The sequence below is a fragment of the Myxocyprinus asiaticus genome, chromosome 40, assembly GCF_019703515.2.
Source record: "Myxocyprinus asiaticus isolate MX2 ecotype Aquarium Trade chromosome 40, UBuf_Myxa_2, whole genome shotgun sequence".
NCBI lineage: Eukaryota > Metazoa > Chordata > Actinopteri > Cypriniformes > Catostomidae > Myxocyprinus > Myxocyprinus asiaticus.
In genome coordinates, this window is record NC_059383.1 from 26197051 (window position 1) to 26213229 (window position 16179).

Below are 16179 nucleotides of genomic sequence, written 5' to 3' on the forward strand. Positions count from 1 at the left end.
TGGGGAAATAATTAATTTACAGTACTGTGCAAAAGTCTTAGGCACATAAGATGTTTCACAAAAGCATTTGTCTTAAGATGGTTATTTATATCTTCAGCTTTAGTGTGTCAATAGGAAATATAAATGTTAGACTCCCAAACATTACTTTTGCAAATAGAAAAAATTAGAATAGAAGTACAGGGAGCCCTACAACAGATGTCATGGCCCCCAAAAAGCCCCCGACTGAACATCGTGTCAGTCTGAGATTACGTAAAGAGACAGAAGCAATTGAGACAGCCTAAATAGATAGAAGAACTGTGGTGAATTCTCCAAAAAGCTTGGAACATCCTATCTGCCAACAACCAAGAAAAACCGTGTCCAGGTGTACCTAGGAGAATTGGGGCTGTTTTAAAGGCAAAGGTGGTCACACCGAATATTGATTTAGCTTTTTTATGTTTACTGGAATTTGTATGACATTAAGTGATAAATGAAAACTATTTATGTCATTATTTTTGAAGACATCCTCACTATGCAACATTTTTCACAAGTGCCTAAAACTTTTGTACAGTACTGTATATAATGCAGTGGCAGTTTCCATCAACGGTTGCACAGAAAACTCAAAGGAAAAAGTGAAAGTAGACTCTTCACTGTTATTCTGCATCATGGCTCTCAATAATTAACACCTGTGGATTGAAACAGGCCAACTAATCTAACATTGACACCATGCCAACATTGTCACTCCGGATGCTCATCAGGGTTTAAAATTCCCTCAAGCCTGCATTGTTGATCCTCTGACTTCAAACAGCTGGCAAGATCTATGACCTGTAAACCATGTTTAGAAAGCTTCAAGGTTATGAAGGAACAGGATGTGGGGGCAGGGGGGTTTAGGTGAAGTCCTGCAGTGCAATTGTGCAGCAAGTTGTGTCCACCCCCAGAACCCCCTTATCTACCTGAGCTGTTTACATCACTCATTAAATCTTTCCATTAAGGAGAAGAATTTCAATAATGCTGAGAGCTTGGGGACATTTTGTAACTTGATAAGCACTTCAAGTTCTTTTGTCATGCACTATAAAGACCATGTTTTCATGGAGATGCAGAAATGAAATTATGTATGAGATTTTCTCTCATACTAACACTCTATTAGTTACTGTATGAGAAAGCATTTTATGCAGCTGTTTGATTAACCTATAATTATGTTTTAGTGGTGTAGGGTCTTTCCTGCTGCAAAATAAATAAATAAATAAATACAAAATAAAAATTCTATAGGATACAGTATGTTTACATTATAATACTGTATGTTTACAGTATGTTTACAGCTAGTCTTCATCTGTATGTCCAAGTATACATGACCCAGTCGTAATGTATACTTGATTAATGCGAAACAGTACTGTTATTGACTTATTACAAACTGTACATGTACTTCCCTATTTTACAAATTTGAAAGCACCTATCTCTGTGTGATAATAATATTGACATAGCAGCTGTGTAGCTGCTGCACATTACTTAATTTTCATTCTGGATTTTAAAGGAGAATTAAAGTTTTTGCAATGAAATGTCTTATTTTACCCTTAAACCCACAGAGACATCTAAATGTACAGTCTACAGAAGTCATAGTTGAGCAATGACTTTTGCTTTTTTTCGATAAAACCTGTTAGCAAGCCTTGCTTAAATTCAGATTGTTTTAAAGGGATAGTTCATCCAAAAATGTATATTCTGTCATCATGCACTCTCCCTCATGTTGTTTCAAATCCATATGACTTAATTTCTTCTGTGGAGCACAAAATGAGTTCCTCTCAAGATTTTTTTTTTTTAGCCCATTTTTAAGATTAATGCATTTCAATTTCATAAAATTCCATCAAAGTGAATTGTGTAATGTTTAACCAGATTAAGAAAACTTAATATATTTATTTATTTTATATTATTAAAGATTACTCTAAATTGAATTTAATGGAATTTTGTTATAAAAATTGAAATGCGTAAATCTTACAATTATTTTTTGGAGTGTTGGAAGAATGACAGCCTCAGTCACCATTCACTTTCATTGTATGGAAAAAAGATGCAATGAAAGTGAATTGTGACTGAGAGTAACATACGGCACTTTATCTCCTTTCGTGTTCCACTGAAGAAAGAAAGTCATATGGGTTTGTAACAAGTAAATGATGTTGTAAATGATAACATAATTTTTATTTTTGGGTAAACTATCCCTTTAAGGTGGTATTGAAACAAGTACAAAGCTTTTGTTGGGGAGTCCTACAATGTACAGTTTAACTTTTAAGCTAGTTGGGTACTCGAGTTCGGACTCGGACTCGAGTCTGAGTCATGAGTCCAATTTTAATGGACTTGGACTTGTCACGGACTCGGTTGCATTTTTACTCTGACTTGACTCAGACTCACCTTTAGGACTTTTTCAGAGTCCATGGCATTTCTGATGCAATGACAAACAAACAAGCAAACAAATAACGTAACATTGGCTTTGTCTTCATAATGATGTGCTCTCTACAGTTAGTATTATCACACATTCTGTGAATTTGATACTGCACATCAATTTTCACGCGTATATGTCCTTACTTGTGATTATTCTGGCTGATAGCAGCAGCAGCGTGCACTCTTTCAAAGTACTTTCTGCCAGACGTGCTCTGCCACTCTCATCCAGAAACATCAATAATATAAATACACTTTTAAAAGTACGTTCCCCAACTCTGCAAATTATTAAATAGAACAAATGTTTTATCAGACTCGCGTTACTACGCAAAGCCATTTCTAGCTGAAAATGTTGACTATATTGAGACAAAATCAAATATGCTACATATTAGGGATATTTAAACTAATATGACGGATGAAATAGACCATGGAAATTGTACAACTCAGTCCGTCACATATTTGTAGTCCAACCTCTGTGTGTTACCTGTATATTTGGCGCTTGTGTTTCAATGGCAAAAAATGTAGAAAATACAATGAAGAACACAAGTGAGGGGAGAAGTCTCTATTCACCTATTATCCATACTAAATATAATGTGAAAAGAACGAAACGTCAGCTCAAGGAGAGTTTGTCATAAAAAATGTGATCTTAGGGTGGTTTCACATACACTGGTGGCCAAAAGTTTGGAATAATGTACAGATTTTGCTCTTATGGAAAGAAACTGGTACTATTATTCACCAAAGTGGCATTCAACTGATCACAATGTATAGTCAGAATATTAATAACGTAAAGAATTACCATTACAATTTAAAAAAAAAAAAAAACTTAAACTACTTCAGTGTTCTCATCAAAAAATCCTCCATGTGCAGCAATGACAGCTTTGCAGATCCTTGGCATTCTAGCTGTCTTTTTGTCCCGATACTCAGGTGACATTTCAGCCCACACTTCCTGTAGCACTTGGCATAGATGTGGCTGTCTAGTCGGGCACTTCTCACGCACCTTACAGTCTAGCTGATCCCACAAAAGCTCAATGGGGTTAAGATCCATAACACTCTTTTTCAATTATCTGTTGTCCAATGTCTGTGTTTCTTTGCCCACTCTAACCTTTTATTTTTGTTGTTCTGTTTCAAAAGTGTCTTTTTCTTTGCAATTCTTCCCATAAGGCCTGCACCCCTGAGTCTTCTCTTTACTGTTGTACATGAAACTGGTGTTGAGCAGGTAGAATTCAATGAAGCTGTCAGCTGAGGACATGTGAGGTGTCTATTTCTCAAACTAGAGATTCTGATGTACTTACATCAGACACATCTCTTTCTGTCCTTGTTAGAGCCAGTTTTCCTTTGTCTTTGAAGACTGTAGTGTACACCTTTGAATGAAATCTTCACTGACGAGTTTCTAGAGAAAGCTGTTTCTTTTTTGCCATTTCTGACCTAATATTGACCTTAAGTCGTGCCGGTCTTTTGCATACTGTGGCAACTCAAAAGCAAACACAAAGACAATGTTAAGCTTCATTTAACAAACCAAATAGCTTTCAGCTGTGTTTGATATAATGGCAAGTGATTTTCTAGTATCAAATTAGCAGATTAGCATGATTACTCAAGGATAAATTGTTGGAGTGATGGCTGCTGGAAATGGGGCCTGTCTAGATTTGATCAAAAATGACTTTTTTCAAATAGTGATGGTGCTGTTTTTTACATCAGTAATGTCCTGACTATACTTTGTGATCAGTTGAATGCCACTTTGGTGAATTAAAGTACCAATTTCCTCCTGAAACAGCAAAATCTGTACATTATTCCAAACTTTTGGCCGTCAGTGTATAGTACGTTTTAAGTGAACCAAACCCAGTTTGGCTAAAGTGAACCAGAAAGGGAACCAACCTCAAATGACCTCAGTGCTTTTGGTGTTCACAATGTAAGTGGACTTAAATGTGGACCCAGTTTCTTTTTTTGGTGCTCTTCACATTAATGTGGTCTCAGACCCCTTGCTGTTAACACCACAGCTCCTTAAGAACTCAGACCCCATTGCAGCTAGGGCTGTCAGGATTTATTATAAGCAATTGTCATACAAATTGTCATACTACTTCAGGTTCACGTATGCTTATTACAGATATGCCTACACCTTAAGTAGTAATTTATTGACATTTAACTTGAAATCATATAATAAAATTAGGCTATATAATTAATTTTAAGGCTTTAAAGAATATAGAATTTTTCATTAAAAATGATTGCACAGGGATAGAATTACAAAAAGTAATATTTTATGTTATATGATTTATGAAACCAGACAACACCTCCAATTATATTACATTCTGCAATAGTAATGTATACTGTATTTCTGTCCTAAATTCTTCACTCTTTCACGTTATGTTAAGGCTCTCCGATAAAACCTACAAGCCCTTATTTCGCATGAAGGAAAATATTTGAATTTTTATGTGCATTTGAAAATATATTTCTTTATCTCTCAAGAGTAATGGAGCAAGCAAGCGTCTCCTCCTGCGTTTCGCTTACATTGTGTGTATGAGCCAAGAACATTTGCCATTGCACAAATAAAATTAAAGTGAAACTATAAAAATCCTCACTTGTATTTTTGTGGGAGTTTGGCGCGAACCTCCGTTGACGGTACGCCCATCGGAGCACTTTAAAGCTGTTCATCTTAATGCGCTGCTCTGCTCTGAATGTGGCTGGTCTGTTCATTTTAGGTGCTCAAATAATACAACAAGAACGGAATATGAGACACAAAAACATGTTATGGTAATCATGGTATATCTGTATTCACTTAAAATTCCCATATGTGGTACCTCTTTGCTTTCACATCGCAAAAAATAAATCGAACCACAAAAGGACCCACAAACAAACCGTACTCAGGAGGTGGTCTGAGCACGGTTTGATTTTGGGTCCTTTTAGGGGGGTCTGAGACCATTTGGGTTGTTCACATATACAGGTTATACCGCTCTGAGAGCGCTTGGAGTTATCAAACTAACTAGGTGTGAAAACGCCCTTAACTTTAGGGAAGTAGGCTATACCTGGACACAGGAGACTGAAAAGTGTGAAGTGTAGTAGAATAAAAATACATTTCTAATGGTATCTCATCTTTTCTGAATTTATTTTCTGTTTAATTTTATGGGCATTATTAAATGTTTTAAAATGACCATTTATTAAATGTATTTAACACATTAAATATATTTAATTAATTACATTACATGTATTTCACCCATAATTTTAATAATATCAAACTAAACTAAACTGAATGGACAAATTGAAAATGAAGTAGAAAAAATGGGGCAGGTAATTTTTTTTTCTACTAAATTAAAATTCTAAATAATAATAACTCTGGTTGTAATGACTAATCGCATCATTCACTTTCTTTAGTCTATGTTTGAGTGGAGGGGAAAAAATCAAAAAATTTTTGAAAAAGTCAACAGAACTCAAGAAGTGTGTTGAAGGACAGTTTTGTCTTCATACACCTAAAGAATATGCTTTCATTCTGAAACCACTTTGAAACTTGTTCAGCAGAATACTAATCATAAAATGTGAATATGAAATGCAACAGAGGTGTTTTTGTTGCATTTATATTGACACATTGTTTTTCTTAGTTGCGAAGGTTAAAATAAGCTTAAAATATTTATGTTGAGTTAATGGTTACAATATTAATTCAGATTCATGAACAGATTCATTCAGACTCGGCCTGTTCTGGACTCGGTCTCGAGTTAGACTCGGCCCCTTTTGGACTCGGACTCGACTCGTACTCCATTGTTTAAAGACTCGGACTTGACTCGGACTCGACTAAGGTGGACTCGAACCCAACACTACAGGATAGTGTTAATGCATTTCAGAGAGAAAGAACAAAATGTACGTTGATGCCGGAATAGAGAGTCTAGCAGTGGAACAAACAGGCCTAAGTGCAAGAATGCACCTGGAAATGTTATTAAGGGCAAAAGTCTTGGAGCAAGACAGAAAATGGCAGATTATTTTGTCTTGTTGCTGTCGCTTGTCTCAACCGATACTTAATGTGATTTGTGGTTAATGAGCGTTTGAGGAGGAGCACGTAATAATAACTAGTGTATGAATCAGCAAGAATACTCACCTTCACTCTCAGCTCATGAGCTGTAAGGGGCTAGCAACAGATTTTGTAATCACGGTTTTCAATGAATAAATGTAGAATGAACAATAAGACTTTTCACAGTCACTGTGTTGTAAATGATGACAAGTGTTCGGTAATCTCGGATCACTCCAGTTGCTGTGGCTGTTTTGTTGGCCTTGATCTTTCAGCTGAGCGGCCTGATTCGGTCTAGTGGAATGCCTCCTTTATTTACAATAAAAGAGGGAGCAGAAATCAATAGGGTTAATGGCATACTGTAAGTGGTATACCAGTCAGGCCGTTGTGCCAGGGGGCAATGCAGGGCTTGTGATGTGGTGCCATGATGTAAGCAGTTGTTTTGCCTTAGCGTTAACACATAACTAAGCCTTGATTGGCGTTTTGATTTGTGTTTTCCCAGGAAATTTCAAAATTTGTCTAATCTAAGGCTAGATTTTTGGCTAATTACAGATCATTTGTCTGGAAATTGCATTGTTAAACAGCTTTGACATAATTTGCACATTGTGTGGAGAGCTTCCCTGCAAATGGGGGAGATGTCTCGCTACAGTGCCTAATTAATATGGATCAGGTTTTTCTGAATCTACTGTGGTGTGCAAACATTATGCAAGCTGACCTCAGGTCACAAATAAAAGAATCTACTGTGGCCCAAACAAGCATTTGAAACGTAAAACACACTTGAAGTATGAGTGTCATTGCATTAGACACCAAGTGGTTTTTATTTTAAATAAAAGACTGCACAAACACATTTCTCTTAACCCTCCATTGCTCTTGTACACCCAAGGACCATCAACAAAGTATGCTAGTCGAAATGAATTTAAATTAGATACACAGAGGGAATATTTGATCTTCCATCTATAAACGTAACTTATGCTGCTGCGTTATCAAAGTATCAAACGTTCAGCTTAAAAATAAATTGGCAGTTTCTTATGTCTTTACATAGGGTGTACCAAACATGCAAATATGGGAAAGTAATGCCTTGTGAAAGTTAAACCAGTCGGTTTAAAGTAAATGTAAAAATAGCACAATTGGATTTAGTTGTAAAAAAAGTTCTTGTATTATTTGTTTGCAGATGCCACTTGGTTTGCAGATTGTTTTGTAATGTAATACCACTCAAACATTTTTAAGCGTAACTTAAGTGTCCATATACATTTTTTGGGGCCACTGTATGTACACTATTCAAGTCCTTTTGGACTAAAAGTCACACACGGACCAATCCTATTTCAAATACTGAGATCATTTTAACATGAGAGATTAACATGCAGATGTTACAGTATGTAACAACAGTGAGCAAGGCTTACTTTGTCTTATCTCCATTGTTTTCCTGTTTATATCATTAATGAAAATGCATCACGATATTATACAAATCATCAAAGAATTTTGGCTCTTGATTCAAAGTCACTTAGATTGTTTGGTAAAGAATCTACAGGGCAAGCACTGTTCATATGGAGCTCTGCTCACAGAATCTCACAGAATGACAGAACCAATAGTCTGACTTCTGCACTCTTATCTCTTGGACTGACACATGATGTAATGCTTTGCCTTCTTGCGGTGGGGCTGATCCCCTTAAGTACTCGGAGTGAGCCATTTGCTTTCTGTCTTGCTGACTAGGACACTGGAATCCTTCATTACAAGTCTCTACTTATAGGCATGGATGACTCTCTTATCATTTAGGCCACTTAGACTGGATTTCACGCTCTTGTTTTTGTGCGGTGGACATCAATTAAGAGTCTTTAAAGGTATAGTTCACCCAAAAATGAAAATTCTCTCATCATTTACTTACCCTCATGCCATCCCAGTAACCAGCCCTTCTTTGCGTGCTCACGAGAGGACCAAGTTCTTCTTCTGTTTTTTGCCAATTCGCATCCTCCTTTCATATCCCCACCTACTGGGCAGGGAGCAGAAGAAAAAAGGGATAAATAAATAATAGTTACACAACAGCCCAGTAGGTGGTGATATACACAAAGAATGCAAATCACCAAAAAACAGATTTGTGTTTTAGTTTGTGTTCAGCAGAAGAAAGAATGTCATGCACATCTGTGGCATGAGGGTGAGTAAATTATGAAAGAATTTTCATTTTTAGGTGAACGATTCCTTTAAGCTTCCTCACCATCAGGTTTTGCTCAACAGAGGAGCTGTCATAATCCAATTCTTAAATGCATAAGGATGCTCTTCCAAATTGTAGTGGGAACTGCTTCAGATGATTTCAGAGGGTTGATGAGTTTTATATGATAAATAAATGTTTTCATCCTTTAGTGTAAGAAGGAAAAACTATCTGGGTGTGCTTGTGTTTTTGCAGGGTAAAATTCATAGTACCAGCAGTTTTACTTTAAAGACAAGCAGACAGAATTTTTCATTTCATCCAATAAAACATGTGACTTACTGGTAGAGATGACACTTATAGTATGTTCTGTAGTCTTGTACATTCCCATGACCCATTGGTTATTTGGTTTGACCGCATTTACAACCACCTTACTCCTGCCAGGAGACAAAGTTTGTTAGATAGCTCCACCTTGTGGTTGGTTAAGGAGGTCCAAGGAGAAATTGTGTCTGATATTTAAGTATTTTTGTGCTCTTGTAAATTATAAATCCATGTGTGCAGTTAAACTAAATTACCAATAATCACATTGAAAAATAACATTGATCACAAGAAGAAGAAAAATTATATCTGCTATTAAATGATAAAAAATATTGCAGTTGTTAGTGAAAGCTTGTCTGACTATAATAAAATCTCTCTCTCTCTCTCTCTCTCTGTCTGTCTGTCTGTCTGTGTTCCCTTTTTAGGTGAACTGTTAAGCCAGCCCCGACCTGAGGGGCTGACTGAGATCATTTGCCCCAAAAACGGCATGGAGCGGGTCAACGTGGCACTAGTTTACCCCCCAACCCCAACTGTGGTCAGCCCCAGTCATAAATGACACTTACTATTCTGCACTTAACTGCCTGTGAATGGCCTACACAAACAGATGCACCTCTTTTCCCTATATCTTATATGCACACGTGTACATACACAAGAGTGTGTGTTTGTGTTTGCAAACATATACACTTGTTTTGACACATGCGTGTGCCCCACTTACCTGTTGCCTCTGCCCTTCTTCCCTCATCTGAGGATGATGATGGACCACTTAATGGATGATTGTCATAGGGAGACCATGATACTTACATGTAAGTACATACATACTTGCAGGGCCGCATTAATGCACGGGCTAACCTGGGCTTAAGACCAGGGCCACCAACTCACAGGGGGCCCCCATTCACGACATCCACCGCCACCATATTCTCCACCTTCGAACACTGCGGCTTTCAGCAGAGAATCTGATAAGGATGCAGAGACGTAGTGCAACAGCAGCTGGCAAGCGGAGGGGTAATCACTAGCAGGCGAGCAATAGTGAGAAAGAGGAGTATGGATTTTATTTACAGTTGAATTCAGAAGTTTACATTCACTTAGGTTAAAGTCATTAAAACTCATTTTTTAACTACTCCACAGATTTAATATTAGTAAACTATAGTTTTGGCAAGTCATTTAGGACATCTACTTTGTGCATGACATGAGTAATTTTTTCCCAACATTGTTTGCAGACAGATTGTTTCACATTTAATTGACTATACCACAATCCCAGTGGGTCAGAAATTTACATACACTAAGTTAACTGTGCCTTTAAGCAGCTTGGACAATTCCAGAAAATTATGTCAAGGCTTTAGACAATTAGCCAAATAGCTTCTGATAGGAGGTGTACTGAATTGGAGGTGTACCTGTGAATGTATTTTAAGGCCTGCTTTCAAACTCAGTGCCTCTTTGCTTGACATCATGAGAAAATCAAAAGAAATCGGCTAAGACCTCAGAAAAAAAATTGTGGACCTCCACAAGTCTGGTACATCCTTGGGAGCAATTTCCAAATGCCTGAAGGTACCAGGTTCATCTGTACAAACAATAGTACGCAAGTACAAACACCATGGGACCACGCAGCTATCATACCACTCAGGAAGGAGACGCATTTTGTCTCCTAGAGTTTAATGTAGTTTGGTGCGAAAAGTGCAAATCAATCCCAGAACAACAGCAAAGGACCTTGTGAAGATGCTGGAGGAAACAGGTAGACAAGTATCTATATCCACTGTAAAACGAGTCCTATATCGATATAACTTGAAAGGCTGCTCAGCAACTGCCACTGCTCCAAAACTGCCATAAAAAAGCCAGACTACAGTTTGCAGGTGCACATGGGGACAAAGATCGTACTTTTTGGAGAAATGTCCTCTGGTCTGATGAAACAAAAATTGAACTGTTTGGCCATAATGACCATCGTTATGTTTGGAGGAAGAAGGGTGAGGCTTGCAAGCCAAAGAACACTATCCCAACCGTGAAGCATGGGGATGGCAGCATCATGTTGTGGGGATGCTTTGTTGCAGGAGGGACTGGTGCACTTCACAAAATAGATGGCATCATGAGGAAGGAAAATTATGTGGATATTGAAGCAACATCTTAAGACATCAGCCAGGAAGTTAAAGCTCGGTCGCAAATGGGTCTTCCAAATGGACAATGACTCCAAGCATACCTCCAAAGTTGTGGCAAAATTGCTTAAAGACAACAAAGTCAAGGTACTGGAGTGGCCATCACAAAGCCCTGACCTCAATACGATAGAAATATTTTGGCCTGAACTGAAAAAGCTGACAAACCTGACTCAGTTACACCTGTTCTGTCTGGAGGAATGGGCCAAAATTCCAGCAACTTATTGCGAGCAGCTTGTGGAAGGCTACCCAAAATGTTTGACCCAAGTTAAACAATTTAAAGGCAATGCTACCAAATACTAACAGTGTATGTAAACTTCTGACCCACTGGGAATGTGATGAAAGAAATAAAAGCTGAAATACATCATTCTCTCTACTATTATTCTGACATTTCACATTCTTAAAATAAAGTAGTGATCCTAACTGACCTAAGACAGGGAATGTTTTCTACGATTAAATGTCAGGAATTGTGTAAATGTATTTGGCTATGGTGTATGGAAACTTCTGACTTCAACTGTAGATGAAGTCCCTCACACACCTGCATGCCCGTCCTCCTATTGATGTAATCCTGATCATGCAGTATGTTTATGTAGTTATGTGCTGAATAAGAAGCTAAACTGTAAGTGTGACGAGACTAATCAAAAGACGCACTAATCAACAGATGAGCACAGCGCTTGCAAATAATTTGCACATCACGAGCCGGTGATAGGCTACTGTAAACGCGTCCGCTTTGTGTCAGTCGCGCAGTGCGGTTGAGTGCATTTCAGCGTTTGTTTTAGATCTTTGCTTTTTGCTTTAAAAAAACACGATGCAAATAAGAACAAATGCTATCAATGTTTGAGATTTTAAATTCACATTCACGCTTTTTAAACCACAATGATGGGGACTCTCAAAAATGCATTAGCCTACACAAATGCACAAAGTGGGGTTCAAAAGTCTGAGTCTGATTCAAAATCCAAATCAAACATGGAAATACATTTTCAGGATTTTGAAAAATGGATGACATAAAATGAATTAGAAATATTTAGGATTCCACAATTTGTAGATCACTAAAATCAAGCAAATTTGTGATATTAACAGTCTTTTGTACAAAAGCTCAGGTTTTCTTGCTTTGAAGAAGCACACAAGATCCTTTGTGGAACATTCATACATCATGCTTGTATAACATGAATAATTGGGTTTTGCACAAACTTTTACTCAAACTGTTATGCTTATAATGTAATTAGGAATGAAAATTAAATTAGAAAAATACAAATAAAATATGGAGTCAACCATGTGGATTTAGGGGAAAGGGTTGGCACAGTGATTAACAAGGTAAATGAAAAATGGTATTAACAGGGAAAGGACCATTAAAAATGAACAAGAATTGTTAAAATGGTAAAATTCTAAATTGTAACAATCAAAATCCAAAATGTTGTCATTCCCTGGTGTAACACAAGTTCAGATAATAACGGTCTGGTAACTGTCCACACCACCCACCCACACACACACACCCGTCAGACTGCAAGGGGGGCCTCATGTAACACTGAGCCCCAGGGCCCCACATTATCTTAATGTGGCCCTGGATACTTGTACAGGTTAATTAGGACTATTGAGCTTAATCATGTATATTATTTTCCATTACTAATCAGTAATCAGCATTAAAGCAATGCTCTGGGTTTAATAAAAGTTAAGCTCAATCATCAGCATTTATTTACCACAAAAAAAACAAAAACATTTAGACTCGCCCCTCGTTTGCAGTTACAGTAAGTCGCTTACAATGAAAGTGGGGCCAGTCCATCAAGTGGTTCCCAACCCTGTTCCTGTTAAACGTTATACATTGTTTCGAAAATATATCCGTAAGATGTAAACATTACACATGTTGACATGATTCTAAGCGATAAAATTGTTTATTTATCTTAGAAGTTATATCCAATATTACAACTTTGTTAACACGATGACGTAATGCCTGTAAATTTTAAACACTAAAATCATGTTGAACAGTGATTTAATCACATTAAATATGTATTTAATGTTTATGGACTCGGGGCATTTTTTTGACCATTTTGGAGTGTGCAGACTTGGTGAATTAGCATGGCGACCGCGACGTTTGACAAACCGCCCCCCAGCTGGTGGTGCCCTATGCTACTAATGCTGTCAGATGAGTTCTCAGAACATTATTTTTAAGTTCATCCTAAACTAATATGGTATGACTTTGGTGTATCCATTTGAATCATATTTTAAAAACAACAGCAATTGCACATTATTTGAAATTTACATAAGTGTGCGTCTGATTGATTTAGGATCTCCACCCTCAATTATTTCTTTTATTTGTGCTCCTCTTCTTTTTCAGGTTAATCAGCTCTGACTGCCAACACATGATAAACTGAAAATATTGGAAACATGTTGCAGTGACGACCTGTTTCGTTTATGTACACCAGTTGTTCCTTGGGCCCTCTGAAAAGTCTTTAAATCACTTTGAGCCTCAACTCCACTGGCTCTCCTCGATGGTCTGAAACTTTCAGCTCAATTTAAGATAAACTGCTCCTAAGCAAGTTCTTGGAAATCACCAATTGTACCCAGAGGCATCTCTTAGACTGAAACTACATCTTGTCTGTGCTGTTGTGGGTGAATCTGTGGAAAGACTTGAGTATACTTTGATTAGAGAGGTGAAAAGTTGGACTTATGCTTGAAGTGTTCTCTGATGTCAAATGCATGCCTTTGAAATGTAGAGAAATAAAAATACATTTAAAATGGAGAAATGCATTAGTGGAGGCCTCTTAATAGTCAAGTTGTATCCAACTTGCAAGTACAGAAATATTGTCTGTTTGAGCATAAACCTCTGTGATCTCTAGTAATTATATGCTCTCAGACAGAAATGTTTTTTTTTGGGTGGTGATGAGAACACATTTAAAATTATTTTAATGGCAGCCAAAGACAAAAATGTTTCCCTGAACCATTCTCTTATGCTTTCTTTCTTTTTACTTTCACCCATATATTCATTAGCATGGCTATTTTTTATGATGGTAAGGTGATGTATTGTTCCTTGCCTTTGGATACATATGAACAGGAATAGTGATGTACAATAATTCAGCCAAGGATGTCTTCTCTTTCTTGAAGAAAATTGTGTATGCATATTTGAACTGTAAGCTTAGTTGATACATACTGTATGTAATTTCACAAAACATGATCTTAAAAAGCAGTATCCGAAGCATATTGTACACATTTATCAAACTGAAAAAAGCACATTAACAAGGACAAAGAAGTAAAACTTTTTTATAGAGTTGATTATTAAGGACTATTGTGTATCATTTCAATATTTCTCTTTTGGGGAGGAGAGATTCTGCAATATGTGATGTTTTGTGAGTAGTTAACAAACTTTTGTACATATTTTATTTTTGTAAGCTAATAAGCTGTCACCAATATCCCACATTATTTACTGTGCATTGTGCATGGCTACTGTGCTCAATGTAAAAGCCACAAACTGAGTTGTAAGTTATAAAGCTGTTACTCTTTCTTATAGTAGGACCTTAAAAGCACCAAATATAAAGGCTGGTTTCCACACTGTTGTACTTTTTTGTATTTCTTTTTTATATTGTTCTCCAATGCAGAAATAAATTGATAATGTAATGCAAAATTATACAATAGTGGTAGCATAAAATAAAAAGTAAATAGTGTACATGATTTAGGTGACATATGCCAATCAGCCACAACATTAAAACCACCTGCCTAATATTGTGTAGGTCCCCCCCGTGTCGCTAAAAGAGCGCCAACCCGCATCTCGGAATAGCATTCGTTTTCTACAGTCAGAGCAAAGCCATTGCTATACACCGATCAGCCACAACATTAAAACCACCTGCCTAATATTGTGTAGGTCCCCCTCGTGCTGCCAAAACAGTGCCAACCCGCATCTCAGAATAACATTCTGAGATGATATTCTTCTCACCACAATTGTACAGAGCGGTTATCTGAGTTACCATAGATTTTGTCAGTTCAAACCAGTCTGACCATTCTCTGTTGATCTCTCTCATCAACAAGGCATTTCTGTCCACAGAACTGCCGCTCACTGGATGTTTTTTGTTTCTGGCACCATTCGGAGTAAATTCTAGAGACTGCTGTGCGTGAAAATCCCAGGAGATCAGCAGTTACAGAAATGCTCAAACCAGCCCATCTGGCACCAACAATCATGCCTCGGTCCAAATCACTGAGATCACATATTTTCCCCATTCTGATGGTTGATGTGAACATTAACTGAAGCTCCTGACCTGTATCTGAATATTTTAGACACTGCACTGCTGCTACATGATTGGCTGATTAGATAATCGCATTGATGATTGTTGGTGCCAGACAGGCTGGTTTAAGTATTTCAGTAACTGTTGATCTCCTGGGATTTTCACGCACAACAGTCTCTAGAATTGACTCAGAAAAACAAAAAAACATCCAGTGAGTGGCAGTTCTGCAGATGGAAATGCCTTGTTGATGAGAGAGGTCAACAGAGAATGGCCAGACTGGTTTGAACTGACAAAATCTATGGTAACTCAGATAACCGCTCTGTACAATTGTGGTGAGAAGAATATCATCTCAGAATGTTATTCTGAGATGCGGGTTGGCACTGTTTTGGCAGCACGAGGGGGACCTACACTATATTAGGCAGGTGGTTTTAATGTTGTGGCTGATTGGTGTATAGCAATGGCTTTGCTCTGACTGTAGAAAACACAAACGAATTACCATTTGGCAAAGCTGTTCTGTTTTCAGATGTTACTTAACATACGAAAACTTTTTTTGCAACCGTTACCCAAATTGTAATTGCAGAATTTATTAGAACATTTTATGATTTAAAAATCCTATTTCTTATGTTTATTACTAGCATTATGATATTACACGAATTCAGGTTTTCTAACATAAAACGCATAAAAAATGTTTTTGGGTGTGGTATTCTTGTTTCAACAAATAAAGCAAACACTGCAGAACTGTAAAAGCCAACCAGTTGAATAAAGGGAATGTCTCAGTTAGGTATGTAACCTTGGTTCCCCGAAATGAGGGGAACGAGACATTGCGTTACTAAGCTGACTCTATGGGGTGTGTCCTTCTATACAACCTAGTTGAAACCTTTCTATAATAACACCAATTAAGCCCCACCCTTTTAGGCACGAAGCTGTCAATTATAAAGGCGGGCATGCAAACACCATTCCTCATAATTTTCTGGCTGAGGG

At 37.4% G+C, this 16179-nt stretch overlaps 1 protein-coding gene across 1 annotated transcript in view; it reads left to right on the plus strand.

Annotated features, from left to right (window-relative positions):
• The window catches only part of LOC127431301 (malignant fibrous histiocytoma-amplified sequence 1 homolog), a 39091-nt gene extending 24561 nt beyond the window's left edge, over positions 1 to 14530 (plus strand). The window contains exons 2-3 of the mRNA XM_051681691.1: positions 9272 to 9649; positions 13320 to 14530. Coding sequence (XP_051537651.1) covers positions 9272 to 9402 — 131 coding nt within the window. The 3' untranslated portion in view covers positions 9403 to 9649; positions 13320 to 14530. The remainder of the gene's footprint in view (positions 1 to 9271; positions 9650 to 13319) is intronic.
• Positions 14531 to 16179: the final 1649 nt, after the last annotated feature.